General features: G+C 42.2%; 1 protein-coding gene across 3 annotated transcripts in view; it reads left to right on the forward strand.

Moving 5' to 3' along the window:
- Positions 1-25,057, forward strand: part of abr (ABR activator of RhoGEF and GTPase) — a 128,723-nt gene that overhangs the window by 44,835 nt on the left and 58,831 nt on the right. For 2 of the 3 annotated variants that reach the window (XM_071460687.1, XM_071460688.1), the window contains exons 2-6: positions 4,300-4,481; positions 13,582-13,680; positions 17,576-17,761; positions 23,295-23,402; positions 24,688-24,748. In XM_071460687.1, coding sequence (XP_071316788.1) covers positions 4,300-4,481; positions 13,582-13,680; positions 17,576-17,761; positions 23,295-23,402; positions 24,688-24,748 — 636 coding nt within the window. Of the gene's footprint in view, positions 1-4,299; positions 4,482-8,635; positions 8,894-13,581; positions 13,681-17,575; positions 17,762-23,294; positions 23,403-24,687; positions 24,749-25,057 lie in introns of those variants that run through there. The other variant, XM_071460689.1, reaches the window with a different exon arrangement.

Raw genomic sequence — 25,057 nt, forward strand, 5'->3', positions numbered from 1 at the left:
AGATAATACTACTACATACACTGCAGACAGTGTGGTGTTTGTATTGGTGCCATAATTAGGTTCATATTTGTAGTTTCAAGTTGATATCTTGAGAACTATTGGATGGATTTTCCCTGAAACTGACTTTGATGATCTGTAAACTTTTCATTTATCACCATGGTCCAGTTAAAAATTTCTGTTTGTTCAAATACTTTGGTTTATACTCACAAAAATGTTGTTCCCATCAGCCTCAGCTGTACTGAGTTGAGTGCTAATTGGCAGATGTTAGCTTGCTAACATGCTTGAATAGGATTGTGAACATGCTTAGCATTGTACTGTACATGCAGAATATCAACTTGCTAGCATTTATATTGTGTGAGCCTGTTAGGAATGTGTTGGGAACCACTGTACTTGGCAGCAGACTCTTAGTGTTGTTGAGTGAATCACAAATATCATGTTGTCTTTGTTCCTTTTGAAATGATCCACGTCTTTTGTGTCATTAAATTTGACAAAAGTAATTTTGTCAAGTGCTTTGTATTTAAAAAAAAAAAAAAAAAAATTGATTCTCTCTTCAGTTGATTCTCACAATCATCCTCTGTTTAGCCTCACAGCCTTACTTTTGATAGATAGCTGCCTTTTCATTTCACACTGTGGATCTTCTTCTTCTTCTTCTTCTTCTTCTTCTTCTTCTTCTTCTTCTTCTTCTTCTTCTTCTTCTTCTTCTTCTGGGATTTAAACAATAAGCTTGGTGACATGAATTATTTAATTTCCTCCTTTTCAGTATACCCCCATCCTCTTTTATATCTGACGGTTTCTACAGTAAATGCATGTGTTTGATTTCTACAGTAGTGCTCTGCTGTGTGCCTCCATACTGTGAACACGCTGTGAGTGCTACCACACCGACTTCCTGGTCTGAGAATCTGATTGGTGTTCGAGTACAAACTGTACATACCCCATGCAAGACCCTGTGCTGCCCTTATCCACATTTACAGAAGTTCCCTATGCAGAGGGCATATTGTACAATTACACATTCATCAGTGAATAAATCAATGAACGCGCTGAGCCCGGTTGTTATTGATGCTCCTCATGTGCACTTAATAAAATGGATGCTACCATGAATGACTGTGAACTCTGTCCTTTATAGCTCAGGGGCAGTCAGAGAAAAGTGACCTAATGTAAATTCCCCTCTGTGACAACATCTATCAATACAGAAGTGAGTCTCAGCCACATTTGTAGGTGGATGAAAGCTGAACTGTAGTCATGACTGCAAACATGTAACTTTGGTCTTTTAGTTTAAAACTGAACTTCTAAAAGGTGAATTAGCATAAATGTTTTATTCTTTCAAAGTAGATGTCATTGTTTACTTCAAAGTAATCAATGTAAATCTCTGTTTTCACCAGATACTGTCAATGTTGGTGAAATTCAGTCCAGGTAGTAGATGTAATTTTGATTGAGTGGGGTATTTATGTGTAGTTTGATTGAACTATAATGAGCATGTGCGTCAGTTGTTAAACATATACAATATTTCTGTCTCCTTGATCTCCTCTGCTCTGTGACTGTGTTGGGTTGTGGTCTGCTCTCGTGGCCTCGCAGCAGCAGCAGCAGCAGCAGCAGCAGCCAACCAGACGAAAGAGACATTTCCACATTCACCCTTTCTTTTGTATCCGCTTCTCTCCCTGTATCCTCTGTCTTGCATTAATATGGTTAATCAGACGTAATGAGGATAAATGATGCCCACTCACTCTCTAAACTGCACTCACGGAGATTCATTCAAACACAGAATGGCTGTAATGACACACATTAACAGTTTAACACACACAAATACACAGTCGACATTAAACCAGCAAATGCACGAGCGCTCATGCATCTGTAAGTAAGCAAAGAAGCACAAAGAGCCAAAGAGCTTTGTCTTCACTGCTCTTACTCTGTTCTCCATGATGGACTGGCTCTCCACTCAGCAAAGTGGAGACTGTATTTCTGAATGGTTTCTGCTGCCTATTGATGTTTCTGCGAATAGAGATGAATCATGGCCGACATCTTTGTAACAGGGGGAAAAGACCTTGGTGCTTGTCTAGACATGAGCATTTTGTTGAGTGCAACGTACTAAGGCTTTCTCTGCAGTCCAACTGGTTTTTATACCTAGTTATCCCATTCAGGGTCATGGAGGGCTGGCACCTCTCCCAGCATGCATTGGGTGAGAACCAGTCTATCACAGGGCTCTCTCTCTCTCTCATGCTTACACAACTCATATGTAACTGTAGCAGACTGGGACAGATGAGCCTGTGAGGAGGCCAGAAGGTGGAAGAGTCAGACTGGGAACAGAGGAGAGAGAGAGAGGTGAAGGGAAAGAGAACAAACAAAGACACACACACACACACACACACACACACACACACACACACACACACACACACACACACACACACACACACACACACACACACACACTTTTACACTAATAGAGCAGATCTTCTCTATGGCATGATCACAGCACAGCCTTACCTCACCCCCTCTTCACCTTAATGTCTCCACGCACGTCATCTCGCAGCGCTCCAGCTCACGCTCAGTGTTTTTTCGTGCATGCTTCACTAAGTCAGCTGAGGCCCAAATGCACCATTTGTCAGCTATTTGCCCATCAGCTACAAATAAACCATATGGTAGCTCTGACTCTCCATGGTCCACATACTCACATGCAACAAACAGATGGTGGATTTTTTTTTTTTTTTTTTTGATTGACAGGTGGGTGGTGCAGTGACTGTGGGTTATGGAGCATGTTGGTAGGTGACAGACGGTGTGTGTGTGTGTATGTGTGTGTGTGTGTGTGTGTGTGTGTGGGCCACTCCAGGCACCCATCAACATTAGCTTGATGGTGTGTGTCATCCCAGTGGGGATTGACCTCAGCTTTTATTTTCTGCTTTATTTCTCCGTTGAGGCTTGTTAGATTTGTCCGGTACTCTTGCACACGTGCACGCTCTCGAGCACGTGCTTGCACACAGTTGTTGCGTAAAGTGGTGTTGTGTGCTCAGTGCAGGTTATGTGCAGGCAGATAATCACACCAACGCACCTCCCACATGATTCTCTTGTCAAACATTTGGTTCTGCTTTTACACCAGCCCACTGCTATATGACTTTGTAATAGTTAACAGATAATTACACAAGGTTTTGTGTGTGCACTTCTCCTATTCCAAATTCATAAAATGAATACAGTACAGCACAGTGTCAGATACATAAACAGGATTTGTTTCCCATCAGGGTCAAAACATAACATCCAAGAAATTCAGTTTCCTTTATTTAACCAGGTGAGGTCCCACTGAGATTGCAAATTTAATTTTCAGTTAAGACCTGGCCAAGTGTAAGAAAACATCTTTGTTTTCAGTGTTTGCACTTTTTACTTCCTTAAATAAAATCCTCCCTTTCCATTCTTTTATGTGTTATCTCCAGCCCTGACTGTCCATCGAATACACACCTCTCTAATAAGACAACAGATAAAAAAGATCTCAACGTCATATTTATTTATGTCTTACACTGGGCTCTATGCATTTGTGTTGTTCCACTGTTTTCTTCACCAGTGTCCTTTTGAAGTTGAGTGGTTTCAGAGTCAGCGTTGTTCCTTTTCCACTGGAGCTGTCATTGCTGCTCAGAGCCGAGCGCCAATGTTGTTACACAACACGAATTTCAACCTCAATACCGACACTAAGCCTAATTTATAAAAGTTCAACACTGTGATAACACAAAAACAAAATTAAACTTAAATGAAGCAAGTTCCATGAGGAGTTTGCTGCTGCGTAGCATCCTCAGCACAGAGGGTGACGGGGTGTCTTTAGCCCTGAGGTCAGTTCAGCCAGACTGCTTCATGCTGTTCATGGTTTCAGCTTGGTGGTGCCATTGAGCTTAACGGCAGCATCTAAAGTCCGCAGTTCAGTGGCAGTCTGGGATTTTGTGTAGTCCCATCTTTAGTTGTCTTTTAAGTGTTCAAACCCCCACATGCCCTCTGCTTGAATAAATTGTCCACAGAAATTTCAGCTTTCATTTCCTGTTTTTGTCACAGATGTGGCACCTTAAATCATCAGAACATTTAAAATGCATACAACATGCTTGTTACCTTCTTGATTCAATTGGAATAATTTTAGTCTCTGCACAGCTCACACAATAAGTGGTGGGTAACAGGAGAATTCAGTGCTGGAAAGTGGCATTGAGGAAATAGTGGCTTCTTCTCACTGAGTGGTGGTTGTGAGTCACTGCAGCCCAGCGTTGTTCTGTGGTGAAATGCTAACCAGCATCTATCACTCACTCTCTCTCTCTCTCTCTCTCTGTCCTCCAGATTTTAACTACAATACAGATGGCTATGAGGGGGACGGAGCGGAGGACGGCAAGTCTCAGGATGGCTCGGAGACACTGCCCTATATTGACGAATCTCCCACCATGTCGCCCCAGCTGTGTGCACCCCAAGGGCCCGATGGGGAAACGGTCTCCCCCACACCACCAGAGGGCCTGCTGCCTGGGGTAAGAACACACACACACACAGGCACACACATGTGTGTAGGTACAAATCAGTGGCAGTCCTCGACGTATCAACTTCTACACACCACTTCATATTATCTGACAATGGAATAATGTGGCAGATGTGAGAGAGAGGGGACGTGAGACATAAATCATAGGCTGGATGTTCCCGTTTGGGCTTACACGCTACATGACTGATCAGTGCTCACAGGTGCTGCACGCCTCCAGGCTTGTTTCTTCAAGAGTATGTAAAGATCCCGAAAAGTCTGAAGGAATATCCTGGTACATCAACCAGGACCTTTTTTCACCATTCCTTCAGTTGTTAGATCGATTCCCCACATCACAGGGAACTATTGATTTAAGTTCATTATATTACTGTAGTAAAATCAACTTGAAATTATTCAACCCACCTCTTTGACTATTTGGTCATCTAATTCATTGGTTTATGTTCTGGACAATGAAACATTATCTTTGCGTGGTGATGCAGTTGTGAGCCACGACTTTTGAAGACTCTTCCTGATGATGCATTCAAATGTAGCCAGAAAGTCATGTATTCGGGAGATGATAAAATACCTTTTATCTGGACCTTTTTTCTAAAGTCTAACATTTCACATTATGAACGCCCTGACATCCTGTTAGGAGTATGGTACAGTTCAATCTGATCTATCGTCAGTTAGTGTTTCTCCTTGTTAATAGCAGCAGGAGCTTCACTCCAGGCTCCGTCTTCCTGATGACCCTGTGATGACAGTCTCTTAGTTTTTCTGGGCTGCTGATTGTTTCTTCCTGAAGTTAGCCGCCGGATCTTGACCCGGTGTAATTGTTAACGATTAGCCACAACAGCTGGACTGCCTGCAGTGCACTGCAGGTGTTGCATTCATTGCAGCAGGAAATGACCACTGACCCACATGGGGTTTGACGCCACCAGCACCAATCTGCCAGCCTGTGTGTGAATGGAGGATATGATTGAGAACTGTGTTTATGCACAGGGTTGTAATTTTTTTCAACTTTGCCTCCGTCTTTGGTGCTGAGTGGTCAGTGGTGGTCGGTGTTAACTGCTCCGCTGCATTCTGGCTGTATTTTCAGTTTACAGTTTACCTACAGTTACATAGCTGAAATACTGTGAAGAGGAAGTGCAGAACAATTTGCTCCTGTGTTTAGTCAAAATAATCAGCTGCTGCTGGAAATATAAAAGACGCACTGTTTTCTGTGTATTTTACCAGGAAATATTTACAGGCATTTAGAACAGCTGATGCGAAAGTTGTCATGACATGGATTTATGTTGTCAGTCTGTTCATTTCTGATGGAGATCACCAACGTTTACTCCTGGTATAAAAAATGTTTTCATCTGCGTATTTCAGCATCTGTGGTCCTGTCATGTACTCACCCCGTCCTTCGTATCAGTGGGTCAGAGGTCAGCAGCGCTCTTTTCATGCCTCGCAGCTGTGTGTGTATGTGTTTGTATGACTGTGAATGTGTATCCGGTGTGACTACTTGTGTGTCTGATGTTGTGAGTGGGTGCTTCAGCATCCTGGGGACACTCAGCGGGAGTCATGTTGACCCTGACCTGAACCGACCCTCGCCCACACACACTCACACACACACACACACACACACACACACACACACACACAAAGAGACACACACAAAGAGACACACACAAAGAGACACACAGAGAAAAAGTGGCTGGCACTTGCACTTGGCACATCACAGCAGCTTCGATGTGCAGCATAAGAAAGTGTGAATGAAAACTGCAGCAGTCCTGAGTGGGTGGCTCAGAGTTTTGTTATGGGATTTACATCTTCATATAGAGAATTTTTCTAGAAATTCTCACTTTTGTAGGAGTGACTCACATCACCCTCTTCATCCTGAAATTCACACTCTTATGTTGTCACCCTCCAGTTTCATCCCCTGTGCCTGTTGTCTCTGCCATTGGCTCCTTTTTTATCTCTTTTCCAAGCCATCCCACTGTCATTGTATGATGTATCACTGTGTTGTAAGTACAGTGTGACCTTGGCCATTGACCTAATTGCAATAGTGGTAATTTATGAATTATTAAGCTTATTGTTCTGCTTCAGTCATTGTGAGTCTGCCTGTGCAGGATCAGCTCATGTAAATGAAAATGTGTCTCCATCTAGTGGCGCGTTTAGGGAAGAACAGACCAGAGAGGAGATTTTCACATGTTGAAAACTATTTGAAAGGATTAGTTGAAGACCTGTTGCCTGGCTGCATCTTTTTTCTCACCACCACAAGGAAATGCAGTGAGAGCACTCAATCACTTTCAAGTGCAGTAAATCTGGGATCCTTCGGTTGCTCTTAAACTACCAATTAAAGACATCATTCACAACTACAACAAAAACTAAATTAAAGTATATTGACTATCCTCAATCAGCTGAAAATATTAATGGTTAAAATGCCAACTGGTTTTGACCTCAGAGGGTTTTCATTCACGTCCTAAACATTTTAACCTTTCCACCTTCACCTTCAAGGCCATGGTTGCATGCATGATGTGAAGCATAATGTACCACTAGATTGTCTAGATTTATAGTTGTGATGCTGCATTCTGTATAAATCCAACCACTCTGTTCTTTACATGTCTCCTGACCACGACACTTAAGAAGCAAATTGAGTCAGACGCGTTCGTAGTGCCCACTGTTTTGATGCTGGAAGAGACTGTTTGTGGAGAATTAATGTCAAACGCTGCTGCCTCATGGACTCTAAAGGTCTTTCCACTGAAGTTGCCCTCTCCTCGCCGCTTGTTAAGTCGCCCTTTCTTTCCGCTGAGTTTACACAGACCCTTCATTTACTGGCACGAGAGTGCCAACGCTGACACCTCCACGCCAAGATACATGTATTCAGCATGAGTGCACATGTAAAAGCTTGTATCCCTCCCTTGTTGTTCTACTTAAGCTTTCTTTTCCCTTTTCCCCTCCTTTAAGAGGTTTTCCTTATTTGAATTGAGGACGTTGTTTGAGGCAAATTCTTGATTTTTGGGTATATAAATAAAAGTGGCTTGACTTGACTTTTGTTTACTTTCTACTCTTTATTGTCTTTTTTCCTTTTTCCATTCTGTCTTTGTTTAGGTCTGACTTTTCCTTTGTCCTCTACTTATTTGATCTTTTCTCTACCCACATTAATGACTAATACTGGTAGTGACCCAGAAATACATAAAGCCACAAGCAAAATTTATTTTCCCAGACACTCTTCCAAGTCCGTGGCCTGTAAAATAAGTTTGACCTACATAATGTAGCCAAGATGGTTAGTAACCTGAAGGAGTAGCCTTGACTTAGCAGGATTCGTCTCCCAAACCTCAAAAAGGAGGTTTGGGAGACGAAGAACAGAAGAAGAACAGAAGAACTAAAGTCTTCAACCAGAGTGTCAAAGAGAGAGATTTGTTTGAGGGCTTGTAGAGCAGTTCTGGGTGTCACTTCCTGTGATTTGATATTTGTCAGGGGCAGGGTGAAAGGTTGTGGTGAGTGAATTGGATTCATTCATAAACACAGGCTGCTAAGTCTCATACATTAAATCATCACATCGTGACTCGGACTTATCGTTCACATTTTCTGTTTCATTTCATTTCATTTCAAGCATCCAGAGTCACTGACTTTCCCAACAGCTGCTATTGATGCACACAAACGCTGCTTTATATTTTAACCCCATGTTCTGCCTGCGTGAAACTGCTGTAGCCCAGTGAACTATGTGACCTGTAATTAGAATCAGCCGCAGCAGCAGCAGCACATTAGCTGGTCTCAGCTCAACATCCAAGGCTCTCAGCAGATCAATAAAGAGACAATGGCCAGAGAGGAGGAGAGAGAGATGAACTGTGTAACAGTCAGAGATGTGAAAAAGAGAGAAACTGTGTGTTGTTGCGATGAGGAAGTGGCTTTTGCTTGAAGAAAAAGGGAAGAAAGAAATAAAGAGAATCTAGCAGACCGACTCTTCCAGTGAAGCTCGGAAAGCAACAGCCAATGAAGCCATTAAGGAAGTGGCTGGATAGCGTTTGTTGTGAGGGGAGGGGCGACTGTAGAGGGAGGGCAGACCTCGGTGGAACAGTGGCACATATACACACATGCATACACACACACACACAGACACTCACCAGGAAGCCCAGCAGAGGAAGGGGGTGGGGTTATGTAGGCGGGGTCCTCTCTCTTTCTCTCTCTCGGTGTCCAGACGACTTGCTCTGAAGGGAAAACACTGATGTGTCCAGGCAGGCCCTGAAGAAGGGAATCACGGGCAGAAAGAGGAGAGGAGGAGGCGAAAGAAGGAAAGAAAAAGAAAGAAAGGGGAGAATCATGGAGGAGGAAGAGGAGGAGGTGCTGTGCTACTTGGACAGGGTGCTGGAGGAGGAGGAGGAGGTGTTTGATTATGGAGATGGGGAGCTGGAGCCCATCACTCCGATACATAGGCAGTTCAAGGTGAGACAGCGGCTGGACAGCTGGATGCAGGGAAAATACACACACACACACACACACACACACACACACACACAGATATACACGTGTACGCTTTAACTATTCTAACACAGTGACCCGGATTGTAAGCTTGAGTAAATACAACAAAGTGGAAAGTGTTATTGGTATGATGTGGCATCATGTGCTGCTACGTGTGCCTAGGAGCCATCTGTGCTGCAAGTGTGTGTGTGTGTGTGTGTGTGTGTGTGTGTGTGTGTACAAGTGTGTGTAACAGCCATTGGGTGTCTGAGCGTGGCCTGATGAGGCGGCTACTCTGGAGCACATGTCTCCTCACTCTGCTACCTTTTAAAGACGACCACTACTTTCCGTTTCTCCTGGCGACATCTGCATATTAAGAAGCTTCTGTGTGTTTGCGTTTGTGTGTGTTTGTGTTTGTGTGTATGTGTGTGTGTGTGTGTGTGTGCGTGTGTGTGTGTGCGTGCACTCTCCTCCCAGTAGATGATTTGACAGAGAGCAGGGCTGCCTGCGCCATTCCTGGTCACTCTTGATATCAGCTCCGTTATCACTCAGAATAAGAGCAGAGGGCACAAAAGAAGAGCGCGCAGTGTGTTTCTGTATGAAAAGCGTAACTTAGGAGCAGGTTGGAAAAACCCTTTCACCGATGGTGTGTTTCTTGTCCTGCTCTCTCACCACACAGTAGCTCTTTGTACACCAAAGGAAAAATACTCCTGCTGCTGGAAAAAATAGTTTTTCCCTTCCTGTCCTGTCTTTTTTTTTTTTTTTCATCCTGCTGTTACATATTTGTCACTGAAGGAGAAAGCTTAACACGTCACCAACAAACACACAGACGCTTTTAGCTGGCATCTTATCTTGGACCATAAATGCCTAAGAAGCCTTGAACGAAGTTCATCTGGCATGCCAGTTCATTAAAAACACAGTGACAAAAAAAAAAAGTCTGAAGATGTGGCCATGCATCTGGTTTGTGTTGCTTAAAATAAGTGGTGAACACTGCAGCAGTACTTGCATATCAAAGAGTTTCGAGTAAATGACTCATTTCTAGTTGCTAGTGCTGTTCAAAATGATCTTTCATTTTCTTTAAGGAATGCCAGCTTTTCAACAGGTTGAGACAGGTTCCATATATTTTGGAGCTGCCCAGCCCCAGCGGTCATACTGGCAGGAGGTGATATGGGTGTTACATAACATCTTTGGTGATGGAGTTCACTGCTTTTTCACTTCAGTTTATTCGGGCAGTATAGGAGCTAATTTCTCGTGGCCTGTCAAATATTTATTTAGGATATTGAAAGCTGTAGCACGAAAATGGTGACAGACTGAACCTCCAGCAAAGACGGACTGGATAGTGTTGTGACAAATGACCATTTCACTAAATCTACCCGTTGATAAATTTTTGCAATACTGGGAAAAATGTTTGTGACCTCAGGAGATGATTACTAATCTGTTACTGTATGAACCGACTTGTATTTCCATCAGTAGAACGTGTGTATGGATGCACAGATGAGCAACCATTTGTTCCACTAAAAAAAACCTACTCAAAAAAAGAATAGATAAATGACATGAGTTACAGAAATAAATCCTGGTTCTCCTTCTGCTTTGCTATAAAATGTCACTGTTACTTGACGGGGATCACAGGATTTTAATATGTAGCTGATTTTATACTGAATAGGATATTTGCATTCATAAAAATAGATGTGGGAAAAACTATAATAGTTTCTGCTAAATCTCTTATAACTTACTCCCATTAGTCCTGAAATTTCAAGTCTATATATTGTGCAGATACCTTGCTGGGTTCTACAGTATGCTTCCAGTCTTGAGGGATAACAACAGTATCAGAAGTTGGATGTTAGTCATGACTGGGTTAAAACAATGAGGTCATGGCTCCTTCCGTGTCTTATCAGGCGTAGCTGGAGTGCTGCTATCATTGTGAGGATCTGGCTGTGTTAATAATTAATCTTCCTTTCTGCTCCTATGGTTGTTCTTTAGCCTCCCTTAAAGTGCATATGTTACACTTCAGTGTTACTTGGACTGCAGCTCTCAGGTTTGCTGTTTGGCTGTGAATGTGTGTCTCTTCAGTAGCAGGCAAAGAGTGAAAGTCTGCCTTGGTCTGGTTTGATCAACACATTGGTCAACACATTTTTTTAATGGGTCTTGTTTGGATTACAGTATGTTTACATTACTGTAGCTTTTCGCCATTTCCAGTGCGGCGTCACTCATGATGTTTAATATATTGTTGTTTTCTATACACTCGCTGAGCACTTCATTAGGAACGCCACACTAATACTGGGCAGAGCCTCCCTTCGCTCTCAAAACAGCCTCAGTTCTTCATGGCTGCAGTCAACAAGATATTGGAAACATTTTTTTGAGATTCTGCTCCACGTTGTCACGACTCCATCACATCACTCCATCATCTGCACATTCACGCTGCCAATCTCTGTCTCCACCACATCCCAAAGGTGATCTACTGGATTCAGATCTGGTGACTGGGGGAGGCCACTCAAGTTCACTGAACTCACGGTCATGTTGATGAAACCAGTTTAAGACGACTTTTAACATGGTTAACATTATCCTGGAAGTAGCCATTAGAAGATGCTGAACTGTGGCCATAAAGGGATGCACATGTTCAGCAGCAGTGTCAGATAGGCTGGAGGTCTCAAACCATGATTGGTTGGTATTAAGGGTCAAGATTGAGTCGTGAAAACATCCCTCACACCATTACACCACCTCCAGAACTGTTGGTACAAGGCAGGTTTGGTCCATAGATTCATGATGTTGGCAACATATTCTGACCCTACCATCTGCTGCCTCAAGTCTGAGTCCACTGCAGCCTCAGGTCTGTGACCTCGGCAGACAGCAGTGGAACCTGATGTGGTCTTCTGCTTTGTATCTCGTCTGCCTGAAGTGTTGTTCATTCTGAGAAGCTTTTCTGCTCACCACAGTTGTAATGAGTGGTTATCTGAGTTACCATAGCCTGTCTGTCAACATGTGCCTCTGACCTCTCTCATCAACAGTGTTTCAGTTTGCGGAGCTGTTGCTCACTGGATGTTTTTTTTGGCACCATTCTGAGTCAACTCAAGAGATTGTTCCGTGTGAAAAGCCCAGGAGATCAGCAGTTTCAGAAACACTCAAACCAGCCTGTCTGGCACCAACAATTATGCCACAGTCAAACTCACTGAGATCACATTTTCTCTCTGATGTTTGATGTGAACATTAACTGAAGCTCCTGACTTACAGCTGTTCCTAATAAAGTGCTTGTGAGTGTATATAAGCAGCATTATCATCCTTACACCTTCACACAATCTATCTTATTCAAGGTTTTCTGTCTAGACGAGATGACAAAGATGACACCAAACATCTGGGTCATTTCTGAGTGTGTGCGCTGGTCTGTCAGCACAGTTCATGTTCATACATAAACAAACAACAAACATTAACAACATTTGAAGACACGAGTATGAAACGTAAACAACTGAAGTTCATAACATCCAATGATTTGCTCTCTATTCATTTTCTTAACTGAATAACAGTTGAACCACATGTTGAAATTATTTACCAGCGAATCCCAAAGTTTGACTCCACTCACTAACACACACATCTGCTTTAATGTAGTACGTCTAAACTGTGGTTTAGTATGAAACTGGCTTCTCTGATCATTGTCAGCAGATCTTAACACAAACAACTTGTGTAAATTATCCAGCAGTAATCTGTCTCTGGCTTCAAACACATCGAACAAAGTTTTGAATTCAACCAAATCCTTCACTCTTATTGGCCTTGACTTGATAAAGTCTGTTGGTATGCTCTCTTGAATCAGCTCATTTATAATTTGTGTCGCTCTTCTCTGTAGTGAATATACTTGATTTATATTGGCTGTATTTGTGAGAGCCCAACGTTTGAAGTGCTTTATAACACTGTTGTCTTTATCAAAGGTACATGAGGTTTATAGTCCATGATTACACAGACAGGAGGTGAATGTGTGACATGTAGATGAGGATAAAATTCCCAAAGGTGTGAATGAAAGTCAGTCTAGCTTGTCTGTCTCATGTGTTTGACTGCTTCCTTCCCAGTGCATGCTGGGATAATCTTCAACCTGCTTCATTAGAGATAAGCCGGAAGATTGAATATCATATCATATCAATAATGTAGAATATCAATAGCACGACTGTTAAACATTTCACCGCAGTTTACCTTCTCCAGCTCACTATTTACAGTCTTTCTCACCTTTATTCTTACAAAGTTTCTTTTTACTCAGACTAATGTTTTCCTCAGTACAGGCATCAAAGTACTTGTTTTACACCCGCTTGTTTCTCAAACATGATTAGGGTGGTGGTTTTCCTGATATTGAAGTCAGAATAAAAATAAATAACTGCCTGAGAGCATTTGGTGTAAGACTTGCCACAGAGGAAACAAGCCATTTAGATGTCTTTAGATGAGCGAAGACTCCCAACGCACACAGCTGCTGCTTATTCCTACACACTCTGGATGTGTGTCTATTAATATCATGTTTACCTGATGTGGTAACTGCAGTGGGATCATGCAGGAAGTGAGCTTGAGTCATGGTACTGTCGTGTGGCGTTGGTTAGAAATATAATCAGGGCACAAATACGTCAGAAAAGCATCAGAAGGTGTGTGAGATGTATAACTGTGTATGTAGTGATTACATTCAAGTCTGTTTTATCTTGCAGGGAGACATCGAGAAAGGTCTGGAAATGAAGAAACTGGTGCTGTCTGGTTTCTTGGCCAGCGAGGAGATCTACATTAACCAGCTGGAGGCCCTGCTACTGGTGAGAAACATGAACGCATGAACACACACGCACTGCAAAAAAAAATTTCTTCTGCACTAGATGGTGTGTGTAAAAAGAAGACATTTCACTTTCTCTTAAATGTTTTGACATTGTTGGACTAATTTACTTGCTTTTTGGAACAACATGTCAGGGCTCATCTTGCAGTATACATGTTGCATTGCTGCTGCTGCTGTGTGAGTTGGTGCAAGCCCATTTGAACTGCTAGGACACTATTTGTGGTTAATGGTCATGCTGAAAGCAGGACCACAGTCACTGTAGTTTCCTGAAACTCTAACTGAACATGCTTCCCCATGCTCAGCCCCTATGTCATATCCTGCCACTGTCAGCCACATGCTGCACTTTGACCAACATGTAGTCAGTGTGATATCAAATGCATCATTAAACAACACTGAAAATTTGTTTAGCCACACTACAGCAACACAAAAAGTAGTTGTTAGTAGCCAGACAAAGGAGAAAATAAACAAAAGACTGCAACAATACTTACAGAAATCTGGTCTGTCTTTCAGTTCCCTCTCTTTTAGTCCAAGCTGACGACATTTTACAATTTAACCAATAAAGACTTTGTTCCTGTCCCTCCCCACTTCCTCAGTCATTGAGAGAATGTCTAAAACACATGGTGTGATCTCACTTAGTGTTTTTAATTTGTCACACATAAACTAAATATATGTGTAGAATATAGAATAAACTAACTACAGAATAACCTAAAACCTGGCATATATATACAGTACATCCAGAAAGTATTCACAGTGCTTCACTTTTTCCACATTTTGATATGTCACAGCCTTATTCCAAAATGGATTTAATTCATATTTTACACACAATACCCCATAATGACAAAGTGAAAAAGGTTTGCTTGAAACCTTCGCAAATTTATTAAAAATAAAAAACAAAAATATAACATGTACATAAGTATTCAGAGCCTTTGATCAATACTTACAAGCTTGGCACACCTATTTTTGGGCAGTTTCTCTGCATTCCTCTCAAGCTCCATCAGGTTGGATGGGGAGCGTCGGTGCGCAGCCATTTTCAGATCTCTCCAGAGATGTTCAATGGGGTTCAAGTCTGGGCTCTGGCTGGGCCGCTCAAGGACATTCACAGAGTTCTCCCAAAGCCACTCCTTTGTTATCTTGGCTATGTGCTTAGGGTCGTTGTCCTGTTTGAAGATGAACCTTCGCCCCAGTCCGAGGTCCAGAGCGCTCTGGAGCAGGTTATAGTCAAGGATGTTTCTGTACATTGCTGCATTCATCTTTCCCTCGACCCTGACTAGTCTCGCAGTTCCTGCTGCCGAAAAACATCCCCACAGCATGATGCTGCCACCACCATGCTTCACTGTAGGGATGGTATTGGCCAGGTGATGAGCGGTGTCTGGTTTCCCCCAGACATGACGCTTGGCATTCAGGCCAAAGAGTTCAATCTTTGTTTCATCAGACCAGAGAATTTTGTTTCTCATGGTCTGAGAGTCCTTCAGGTGCCTTTTGGCGAACTCCAGGTGGGCTGTCATGTGCCTTTTACTGAGGAGTGGCTTCCGTCCGGCCACTCTACCATACAGGCCTGATTGGAGGAGTGCTGCAGACATGGTTGTCCTCCTGGAAGGTTCTCCTCTCTCCACAGAGCAACGCTGGAGCACTGTCAGAGTGACCATTGGGTTCTTGGTCACCTCCATAACTAAGGCCCTTCCGCCCCGATCGCTCAGATTGGCCGGGCGGCCAGCTCTAGGAAGAGTCCTGGTGGCTCCAAACTTCTTCCATTTATGGATGATGGAGGCCACTGTGCTCATTGGGACCTTCAATGCTGCAGTAATCTTTTTGTACCCTTCCCCCAGATCTGTGCCTCGATACAATCCTGATACAATTTGTCTTTCTGTTTTTTTATTTTTAATATATTTGCAAAAATTTCAAGCAAACTTTTTTCACTTTGTCATTATGGGGTATTGTGTGTAGAATATTGAGGTAAAAAATGAATTTTGTCCATTTTGGAATAAGGCTGTGAGTGAAGCGCTGTGAATACTTTTCGGATTCTACCAAATTGAAGGCAACTGCAGGATTAGCAAACAAGAGTCACAAGTAGCTTGTGTGTGTTTTGGTAACCCTAAATATCATCTCTCATTGTCTCAAAGTTTATTGTGGTGAATTTGACAAACTCTAGACAGACTGATAATATCCAACAATCTGAAGCTGTTTAATCTGGGATCTGTTGGTATAACAGCAAACTGCAGTCTAATATTGGCTAAATACAGTCTAATATTAGCTACACACAGTCTAATATTAACTACACACAGTCTGATATTAGCTAAATACAGTCTGATATTAGCTAGGTACAGTCTGATATTAGCTAAATACAGTCTAATATTAACTACACACAGTCTAATATTAGCTAAATACAGTCTAATATTAACTACACACAGTCTGATATTAGCTAAATACAGTCTGATATTAGCTAGGTACAGTCTGAATTATCTACACATAGTGATATTAGCACAGTCTGATACAGTCTGATATTATCTAAATACAGTCTGAAAAACAACAGGCAAGTCTGTTGTATGTAGCTTGTTGGCTAGACACTCCTAACTAACCACTTGACTGTGCTTCAGAGAGACACAGTTTGTAACTCTGCGGTTACAAACCTTAAATTGAACCCTGCTCACCTGCTAAAGGACTAATACAACTGGTTTAGCCCTTTCCTTTCCTTTCCTTTCCTTTCCTTTCCTTTCCTTTCCTTTCCTTTCCTTTCCTTTCCTTTCCTTTCCTTTCCTTTCCTTTCCTTCCCTTCCCTTCGCTTCCATTTCCTTTCCTGCGTTGAGCTGAGAAAGAGCCATGTCCTTAACATGCAGAAGTATGGCATAGAAAGATTAATGTAGATGGAAATTTATGAGGGTTACCAGTCTGCAAATCCATTCATCTGTTTAACACATTTGTCAACCCTGATGAGGGCTTTTCAGCTGGCTGCTCTGCCATCACATACAGACCATGGTGGGCGCGTCATCTGTGTCTCTGCAGTCAGTGTTGGTGCTTTTAAATGAGCCAGCCTGTCTGATTAGCCGTCATACAACCCCCTGCAATCAGTGGGAGACTGACTCATCATCATCCCTCGAGATCTTTTGTGCCCATGACGTGAAAGCCTTTATGTTTTCACTGTAATTCAGCCCCCCCCACCACCACCACCACCACCACCACCACCACGCCCACTCCATGCATATCTATGATTAACTGATCTGGCAGAGGTGGCTTTCAATCTGACTGGTCAGACACAGTATAGCAGAGAAGAGGGTCACCCAGTTGCAGAGCAGAGAGGCAAACACTGCACGCTTATCACTGTGTGACACATCGCCAGTTCATAAACTTTTATTAGTCAGGCACTGACCCAATTAGGCCACTGACTGGCCAGTTAACTTCCCCAGATTGTACTCACAGCCTGTTCATGAGATTAGTGTTTAAAATAACATGACATAGTAAAATGCTATATGAACGTTTATTATTGAGAAACAGTGGTTGTGTTGTGTGAAGAAACATTAACTTGGTTTAGGTGTAAGGGGTGGTGTTTAGCTCAGTTGGTAGAGCACCCGCCCCATGTGTTGAGGCTATAGTCCTCACTGCAGGCGGCCCCGGCTCGAATCCCGTGCCGGGTGGCCCTCTCCTGTATGTCATTCCCCCTCTCTCTGCCTCCCATTTCCTGTCTCTCTCAACTGCCCTATCCAATAAAGGCATGAAAATGCCAAAAAAAAAAAACCAAAAAAAAACAACAACTTTCCAGTTCTTGATACGTTCATTTAACCTTTGAAAAAGAGATCTGAGGTTGGTCCTTGGCTGTCCCCTCATTAGCTGAGTTGTTTTCATGACTCTGTCCATTCTCTCTCTATCTATCTCCAATTTCCCAGCCCATGCGTCCTCTGAAAGCCACAGCCACAACCTCTCAGCCTGTGCTGACCATCCAGCAGATAGAGACCATCTTCTACAAAATCCAGGACATCTTTGAGATCCACAAGGAGTTCTACGACGCTCTCTTACCCAACATCCAGCAGTGGGACGAGAAGGTCACAGTGGGACATTTGTTCCAGAAGCTGGTAAGTCTGATGTAGGCCCAGAAATCACAGCGTGTTTGTCTTTTTTCACCTCTCCATCATTTACAGGGGGTACATAGACTATTAAATACGGAATTGTCCTCTTGCTATTTGTACTCACTGAGTCATTGTTCTAAATTAGACTGTGTGTGAGCAAGTGAGCGACTGTGTGTGTGTGTGTGTGTGTGTGTGTGTGTGTGTTCCTGGAAAAAGCTGATTTTTGGGTCACTTGCCAAGGTCAGGATTAGGGCTTGGGTTCGGCAGGTCATTGTTAGAGTTAGGTTTAGTCTCCAGGAAATGAATGCAAGTCTGTGTAATTTCCCCAGAAGTTATCTATGACAACATCTGAGTGTGTGAGTGTTTGTGCCACTGTCTGTGTGCATTAGCAGAAATGTTGCACTGTCACATTTGCACTGAATTTTTTGTACCTTAAATAGACTGTCAGTGTACAATGTAACAGAATCATTGTTATGTGAGTGCTGTGTCTGTGTGTAGACGTCTTAACGTTACTCCTCCCTCTATGTTAGATCATTACATCAGTTCTGCAGAGGATAAAGTAATCTGAGCAGGGCTTCTTAGCACGCAATATCCTCTAATAGCATGTGCATAAACTGTACGTATGTTTGTTTCACATACTGTAGACAAGCTGATGCAACATGCTGTAACAGAGACTTTTAATTGAGATGTAGGAATCTGGACCCCTGGTAGGAAAAATAAATCCAAATAGAAATTTAATTTACAAGGTTATTTAGTGTGTAAAAAAAATTAGTTATTTTCAGTGCCAATTTGAATTTCACCTGGTTTTGCGAGCAGCAGTGTGGCTGGTGTGATTGAGGTAAATAAACCCTGGCACACTGTGTTCTGTTAGTTCGCCCTGAGTACGTCCCACTGTGGGCAAGCACTTACAGAATATTCTGGTTCATAATTTCCCTGGACTGGAAACTAGACAGAAAAGCAAACACTCTCTATTTAGTGAACTGCTCCAGCTCCACCTGACAGTAACAACACTTTGCTCTATAAGTTGGGAGCCTCAGAATACCACAGATGGTACACAGAGAACAAAACCATCATTATTTATTATGCTGAGCAGTACTCTGTGTAGGCTGTTGACAAGGCTGTACATTTTCATAGTGTATTCAAATTCTCTCTTCTTTCAAGTGACTACTACTTTGACTTTTATTGCTTCATTTTTATGAAGATTTTTAAAAGATAGTGGTCACTTAACTAACATCATTCTGCAGCAGTGTGTATACTGTAGCTCAAAGACACTGTACAGCTGTAGTGTTAAATAATAGTATTATCAAAAGACCCATAGAAAGAATAGCCATGAATAATGGAGGACGTGTTGTGGAAAAAAATTATAACACGATAGTGATGTGTGCATTTAAAAAAATCTGCCGTTAAACTCTGTCAGCAACCAGATAATGTGAACAACTGAATTAGTGAATTAGTATTTCCCACATTTAGTTCACACCGTGTTTTTGGATCTGAGGAGACGTGATTTATTCTTGTGAATGAGCCATTAATGAATCAGATGTCCCATTATGAGACATCCTGTGACATTCTGCCAAACCGTGAGCTCTCTGTTGTTTTTACTGGAGGACAAGAGTAAGTGTCACACTAGCTCAGACAAATAAACACCTCGACTTTGGCATCTAGTTAGAGAGTAGTTATTGTCTGAAGTTGTAAAACATCTCTGGCTCTGTTAGCCAGGGATTCAGTGTTTGTGTCTGTGGGCTGGCAGGCTTTATTTAGAACCAGAAATGTGTTGACAATGTGACTGATTTTAGATAAAGATGTTTGAACATCACAACTCTACTAGTATAACTGAGGGAGACTCAGGCCATCATTATGAGGAACCGGGTGAGAATGTCGAGCTTATTCTGATGAAACTGAGTTTGTTGACATCTTTCACTTTTGGTTTTCAACATCTCAGACTCAGACTCGGTTTCAGTTGTTTTTCTGACTTATAAAAATATGTCAGCCAGGATTGTTATTAGCAGTAACCTGCTCTTACACAGAGAGTGCAACTTCTAGTTTATTCAGTGGGCATTTACTAGGACCTCAAAATATCTATTTAAATTTTGGCACAATAACCACTGCATGTACAGGCCACTGTGCATGAAGACAGGTACACTGAGAATGAAGATGGTCGACAGTGACAAACATTGGGTGAGCATTATTTTGTAAGGCCAGCATTCATGTTAAGAGGCCCACAGTGGGTATCAGGATTTAATAAAACATTTTCATAACAAAAGACCCTTCTAAACATTCAGAGGGAAATGTGTCAGCAACTCAGGGAGACTGATTAGCAGTATGCTCATGAGCTTATGTTTAGTAGCAGAGAAAATGAGCAGAGCCTTCATGTAGAAATATGACTCTTCTAGTAGTTTAAGTACTTCCTCTCGGGCCCCTCCTCCTCTGTGGGGACCCCAGGAGTTACACCACCAAATGACACCTATTAGTGTAGTCATCCACTCCCATCTGTGCTGCATATAAGTGCGTACATGAGCATGTCATGTAGCAGCTAAACATTTAGTCAGTGACAGTGTGAGAGTACAGATGGCAGTGTAATTAGCCGCTCTGCTCCCTACTGCTCCTCGTCAGCGGCATGGAGGCCGCTGGAGCAGCACAGTGGGACAGAGCTACAAAAGCGGGCAGACACAGGATGAAAGCCAAGCACAGTTCCAACTTTTCTCACCTTTTTCAGTCAAGAGAAGGGCTCAGCTGCAGCCTGTGACTGCCAGCACTGCACCAAATTATCCAAGTCCCTGGAGGCATAAAGTGGGAGGGGCATAATCTTCATGGAGGATTCGGGATAAATAAAAGCAATTTTCAAACATGCCTCCATCTTTTCACGCTCATTGTAACTGTAATTGATGTATTATTTTATTGTGGGCAAGTGGATCTTGTATCTTTTTATTCATGCTAGTGATGTGGCTCTGTGATGGCAGGGTCGGTCAGTTGGTCCACCGGTCTGGTCCAGACTCAAGAACTGCTGGTTGGATTGGATGGTCCCAAGAGGAAAAGCTGACTGACGGTGGTGATCCCCTGACCGTTTCTCTAGCAAGATGAAGCTGACATGTTTGGCTTTTAGTGAAATATCTCAACAACGTGTGGATGGATCAGCCTGAAATATGATAAGATGTTCATGTTCCCCTCAGGGTGAACTGTAATAACTGGTGATTTCATCTAACGCTGTTAATTTGGATTTGTCTCATACACTGGTTTATGACCAAATACCTGCAAAACTGATGACATACCCATCAGCCTCAGTTTTAAGCATTTGGCATTTTTTAGCATTTGCTGCAGTTGCTGTGCCTAAATGCAGCCTCACAGAAATGTCTGTCGACTCTTAGAGTTGTTCGTTCTTGTCCTCATGACTCAGAGAACTGCTGTTTAGGTTTGTTTCTAGATTATTGTATTTTATTCACGGTGATATCATGAAGAAGATATATCACAATGATGGCAATTAAATTCAGCCCATTTTGCTTGAAGATTATCTCACTTTGAGATTTATATTTAAATGATGCTGTTGTGTGCTGAGACACTAGTCATGTGCATGGCTGAGTTTGAGTGTTAAAGTGAGGTGAAGTAGTTTTTTTTTTTTTTTTTTTCAGTCATCACACATAATACAACAATATAGACAGTAAAAACACAAAGTCAACACTACATGTATGAAAGTGATAGTTATTTGACGTGGGGTTGTGAGGTAGGCTGCCAGTTAGGAGAGGCAGCAAAGAGCACCAGCACACTAGCGGAGCCATGTGTTTTAAAAGACGCCCACCAAAACAATCCACTATCCATTTAAATGCCGGCTTCACTTAGAATAATTTCCCGTCAAAACAAAGTGACCTTTAGCTCTTTCTGATTCACTCAGCTGACCTGCAGCTGCAGCATAATACAGCGCGCTCCGTAGGTGTACTTGTGTGTAGGAATACGATAATTCAGCAGTCGAGAAAAATGTAGTACCAAAGGAAAGGGCTGTTTTGACATTTGATATTCTAATATTCAAAGGGGAAACGGTGTATTTCAGCAAGAAGAGGAAAGCTGGAGACAACAGAGGAAGATACGAATGTCGATGTATTGTTTTGATTGAATGCTGGGTTTTTTCCCTGCAAGCTGGCAGTCAAACATGTAACATATAGATATTACTACTCGCTAAATATTCATTTTACTGATGTTAAACTACTTATGCATTAGAGTCTGAATGTTTCATTGCTATGTTTGTCTTTTTTTCTTCGGCTGAATTAACCATAAAAACAGCTTGATAAGAGCAGATCATCTGTTCTCTAAAATATCAAGTGTCGTATGTTACACTCAGAGCTGTATGCAAATGAGACTGTGACTACAGCCTTCTGCTGTTCGACATGTCAGACAGGTATAGAAAGCTAGCTAGAAAGTGTCTGTTTCTAGTCTTACGCTCCAGTGCAGAGCCCGCTCTCTCTTTCTGTTTGTTGTTTTCCCACCCACCACTTTGACCTGAGATCTTGTTGTTTGAAGTGTAGGCACTATGTTCGTAGGCAAGTCCTGCGTCTCCGTGACGCTGGATGGAGCTTGAGAGGTTTCATGCCGGTCACAGTTTGTCCAAGCAACATGACGGACTGATGAAATACCACAATCACGTCATTCTGCTTGGTTTGTACTTTCCAACAAAGCTGCCAAGTCAACAACGTTTATCTTTGGAAATTCAGTGATTACACGTAGTGGTTTCTCTCTTCCATCCAAGGTTTTGGTTTGAAATAATGAAATCAGCAGTTACGATGAGGTCATGTAAAGATGCTTGACGCTTGTTTGTCTGGCTTCTTGTCCAATTAAGGACATTTTGTGGCCAAACGTTTGTGTCAGAGTTGTGCAAAGATGACTATATAGTAAGGTAACTGTTGGTTATTTGTTTTATTTTCTGTCGGCTGTTCTTAGTAAAAACATATTGATCTATGACATCCTTTAAATGTCATGTGAGGCTGGATGATTCCCTCACAGCTCCTCTCTTGAGGCCGGCTCAGAGAGGAACTGGATGGAGAGGAAATGAAAATACTGTTGGAGGAGGGGGATTTAAGAACAAAAGTAACAAGTCTTACTCATTCACTCTATTCAGCTGATTCTAATTTCTTTGCTTTAATAGGATGCATTCAGCTCTTCAGCCCAGCCATTCAGGCATAGCTGTAGCAGGATGCATATTCATGCACTGCTGGTCTGCAGCTTGTGTTACAATGCACATACAGTGCTGCAGAGAGGGGCTGTTAATGAAAGGGAAGAGAAAAGAGAAAGTGACTCTGTTTCAATCAGGGGGACTGCACAGAGCCACCAGTGCAGTGGCATCATGGGAACGAGATTAGCTTTTGCTCACTTACAATGCTGTGCTGCCTGTGTAACTGTGTAACCGTGGGGGGGTTACACAGCTGAATACATGTTGTACTCACTCGATCCATCAAACAGTTCAGATCAAATATAAAAGAAGTAACCATAGTCCCTCATCTGCTTGTTTCTTCTGCATATTAATGTCTCTTATTCTGTCTCTTTTCCTGTGACCCAGGCCAGCCAGTTGGGTGTGTACAAGGCCTTTGTGGACAACTACAAGGTGGCGCTAGAGACGGCAGAGAAATGCAGCCAAGCCAACAGCCAGTTCCAGAAGATATCTGAGGTAAGTTCATCCTCCAAAGGTGATATGAGGTTTAGTGATGCTTTTTGTAATATGAGGATTTGGTGTCATTTTGAAATCAGGTTTTAGTCACTAGCATAATCACCACAAACAAACGCATCAGTTACTGAAGAGTTCGGTCGTGTGTCATTTCTGCGCTGTTTGTTTTAAATAGTTTTCCATTGGGTTACATTTTGTTGCTCTCTGTCACAAATGTTTGCTGAGGAAGGCAAACGAGAAAAACAATCAGTTACTATATCTCAGTTTACTCCCCTAGTTCCCCTACATAATAGTGAATTCATTAGACAGTCCCTCGACTGGTCTCAAGTGTCACGTTAATCCTTTTCACTAAAGAGGAGAAGAAAACAAATGCACATGGAACGGCAGTAAATAGATCCTCTTTTCGACAGGAAGGTACTGGTTATGGGAAATGTCTGACATTTTGAGGAACGCTACTTTAAAACACAATTAACAGATCAATTTTATCAATGATAAAACATGCCGAGCACATTTAAATTATTAGAAGAGCAGTGGAATTCACATGAGAAGATTTGGATTATTATGACTCTACTAACAACACAGAGTTACAGCATGGTGGATATATTTAGTATTAGGAGCTGGTGTAGAGGAGGGCTGCTCTGGGGTTTTAAAATCCTCCTTTAGCTTTGAAGGTGTTTGTAGATTTCATTAACAAAAGAAACATGCAGAAGCAAAAGATTTATTGTAGTGATAAAAATCACAATTAGTTTGTAAATATGACCTTCATTTCCTGTTACATTTTTACCCACTGTGTTCTGCCCCCAGCACCGTAGACCTGTCACAAACCACTAGCATGAAAAATTACATTAATATAAACTTGTAATATATTTGTCAATAGATTACGCTTTTGTCTTTTCTGTCATTGTGGTCATTTTTAAAAAGAACATCGGGTCCTAACACTGGTTCCAGTACAGTGTACAGCAGAGTTAGTGCTAAAACCTTAAGTGGTTTTTATCGAAACCTAAACCTTAACTTTAATAACTGATGTAATGTCACTGTCAGGCTGTGAAAGTGTGTTGGTGGTTTAAAACCTAATTTTCTGAAGTTTGCATTGTCTAACCTCCTTCAGCTGTCTCAGTCTGCTGCAGTTACCCAATGCTTTAATGCTTTTTCATTAGTTCTGCCAGCTTCGGCCAGGCAAGTACAGAGCTGTGTGTGTGTGTGTGTGTGTGTGTGTGTGTGTGTGAGGAGGAGCGAGAGCGTGGTTGTGTGTGTTAATGAATCAAATATCATACCACTCTTCTTTCAGAACCTGAAAGTAAAAGGACCTAAAGACTCCAAAGATTGTACCACAACTATTTCAATGGAGGGTAAGTTTGTGTTTATATGTGTCTATGTGTGCACATGCTTACGTGTGTGTGTGTGTGTGTGTGTGTGTGTGTGTGTGTGTGTGTGTGTGTGTGTGTGTGTGTGTGTGTGTGTGTGTGTGTGTGTGTGTGTGTGTGTGTGTGTGTGTGTGTGTGTGTACATGTTCATCTGTCGAGGCTGTCTTGGTGCTTTAAGACTCCAGTCCTGCCCCTTCTACTTGTGTATGCAGTGGTGGGCTTTGGGAGGCAAACCAGCGCATACACACACACACACACACTTTTGCTCTCTCTCTCTCTCTCTCTCTCTCTCTC

The sequence above is a fragment of the Trachinotus anak genome, unplaced genomic scaffold, assembly GCF_046630095.1.
Source record: "Trachinotus anak isolate AG129_WGS33_773 ecotype Australia unplaced genomic scaffold, CSIRO_AGI_Tana_v1 ptg000024l, whole genome shotgun sequence".
Lineage (NCBI taxonomy): Eukaryota > Metazoa > Chordata > Actinopteri > Carangiformes > Carangidae > Trachinotus > Trachinotus anak.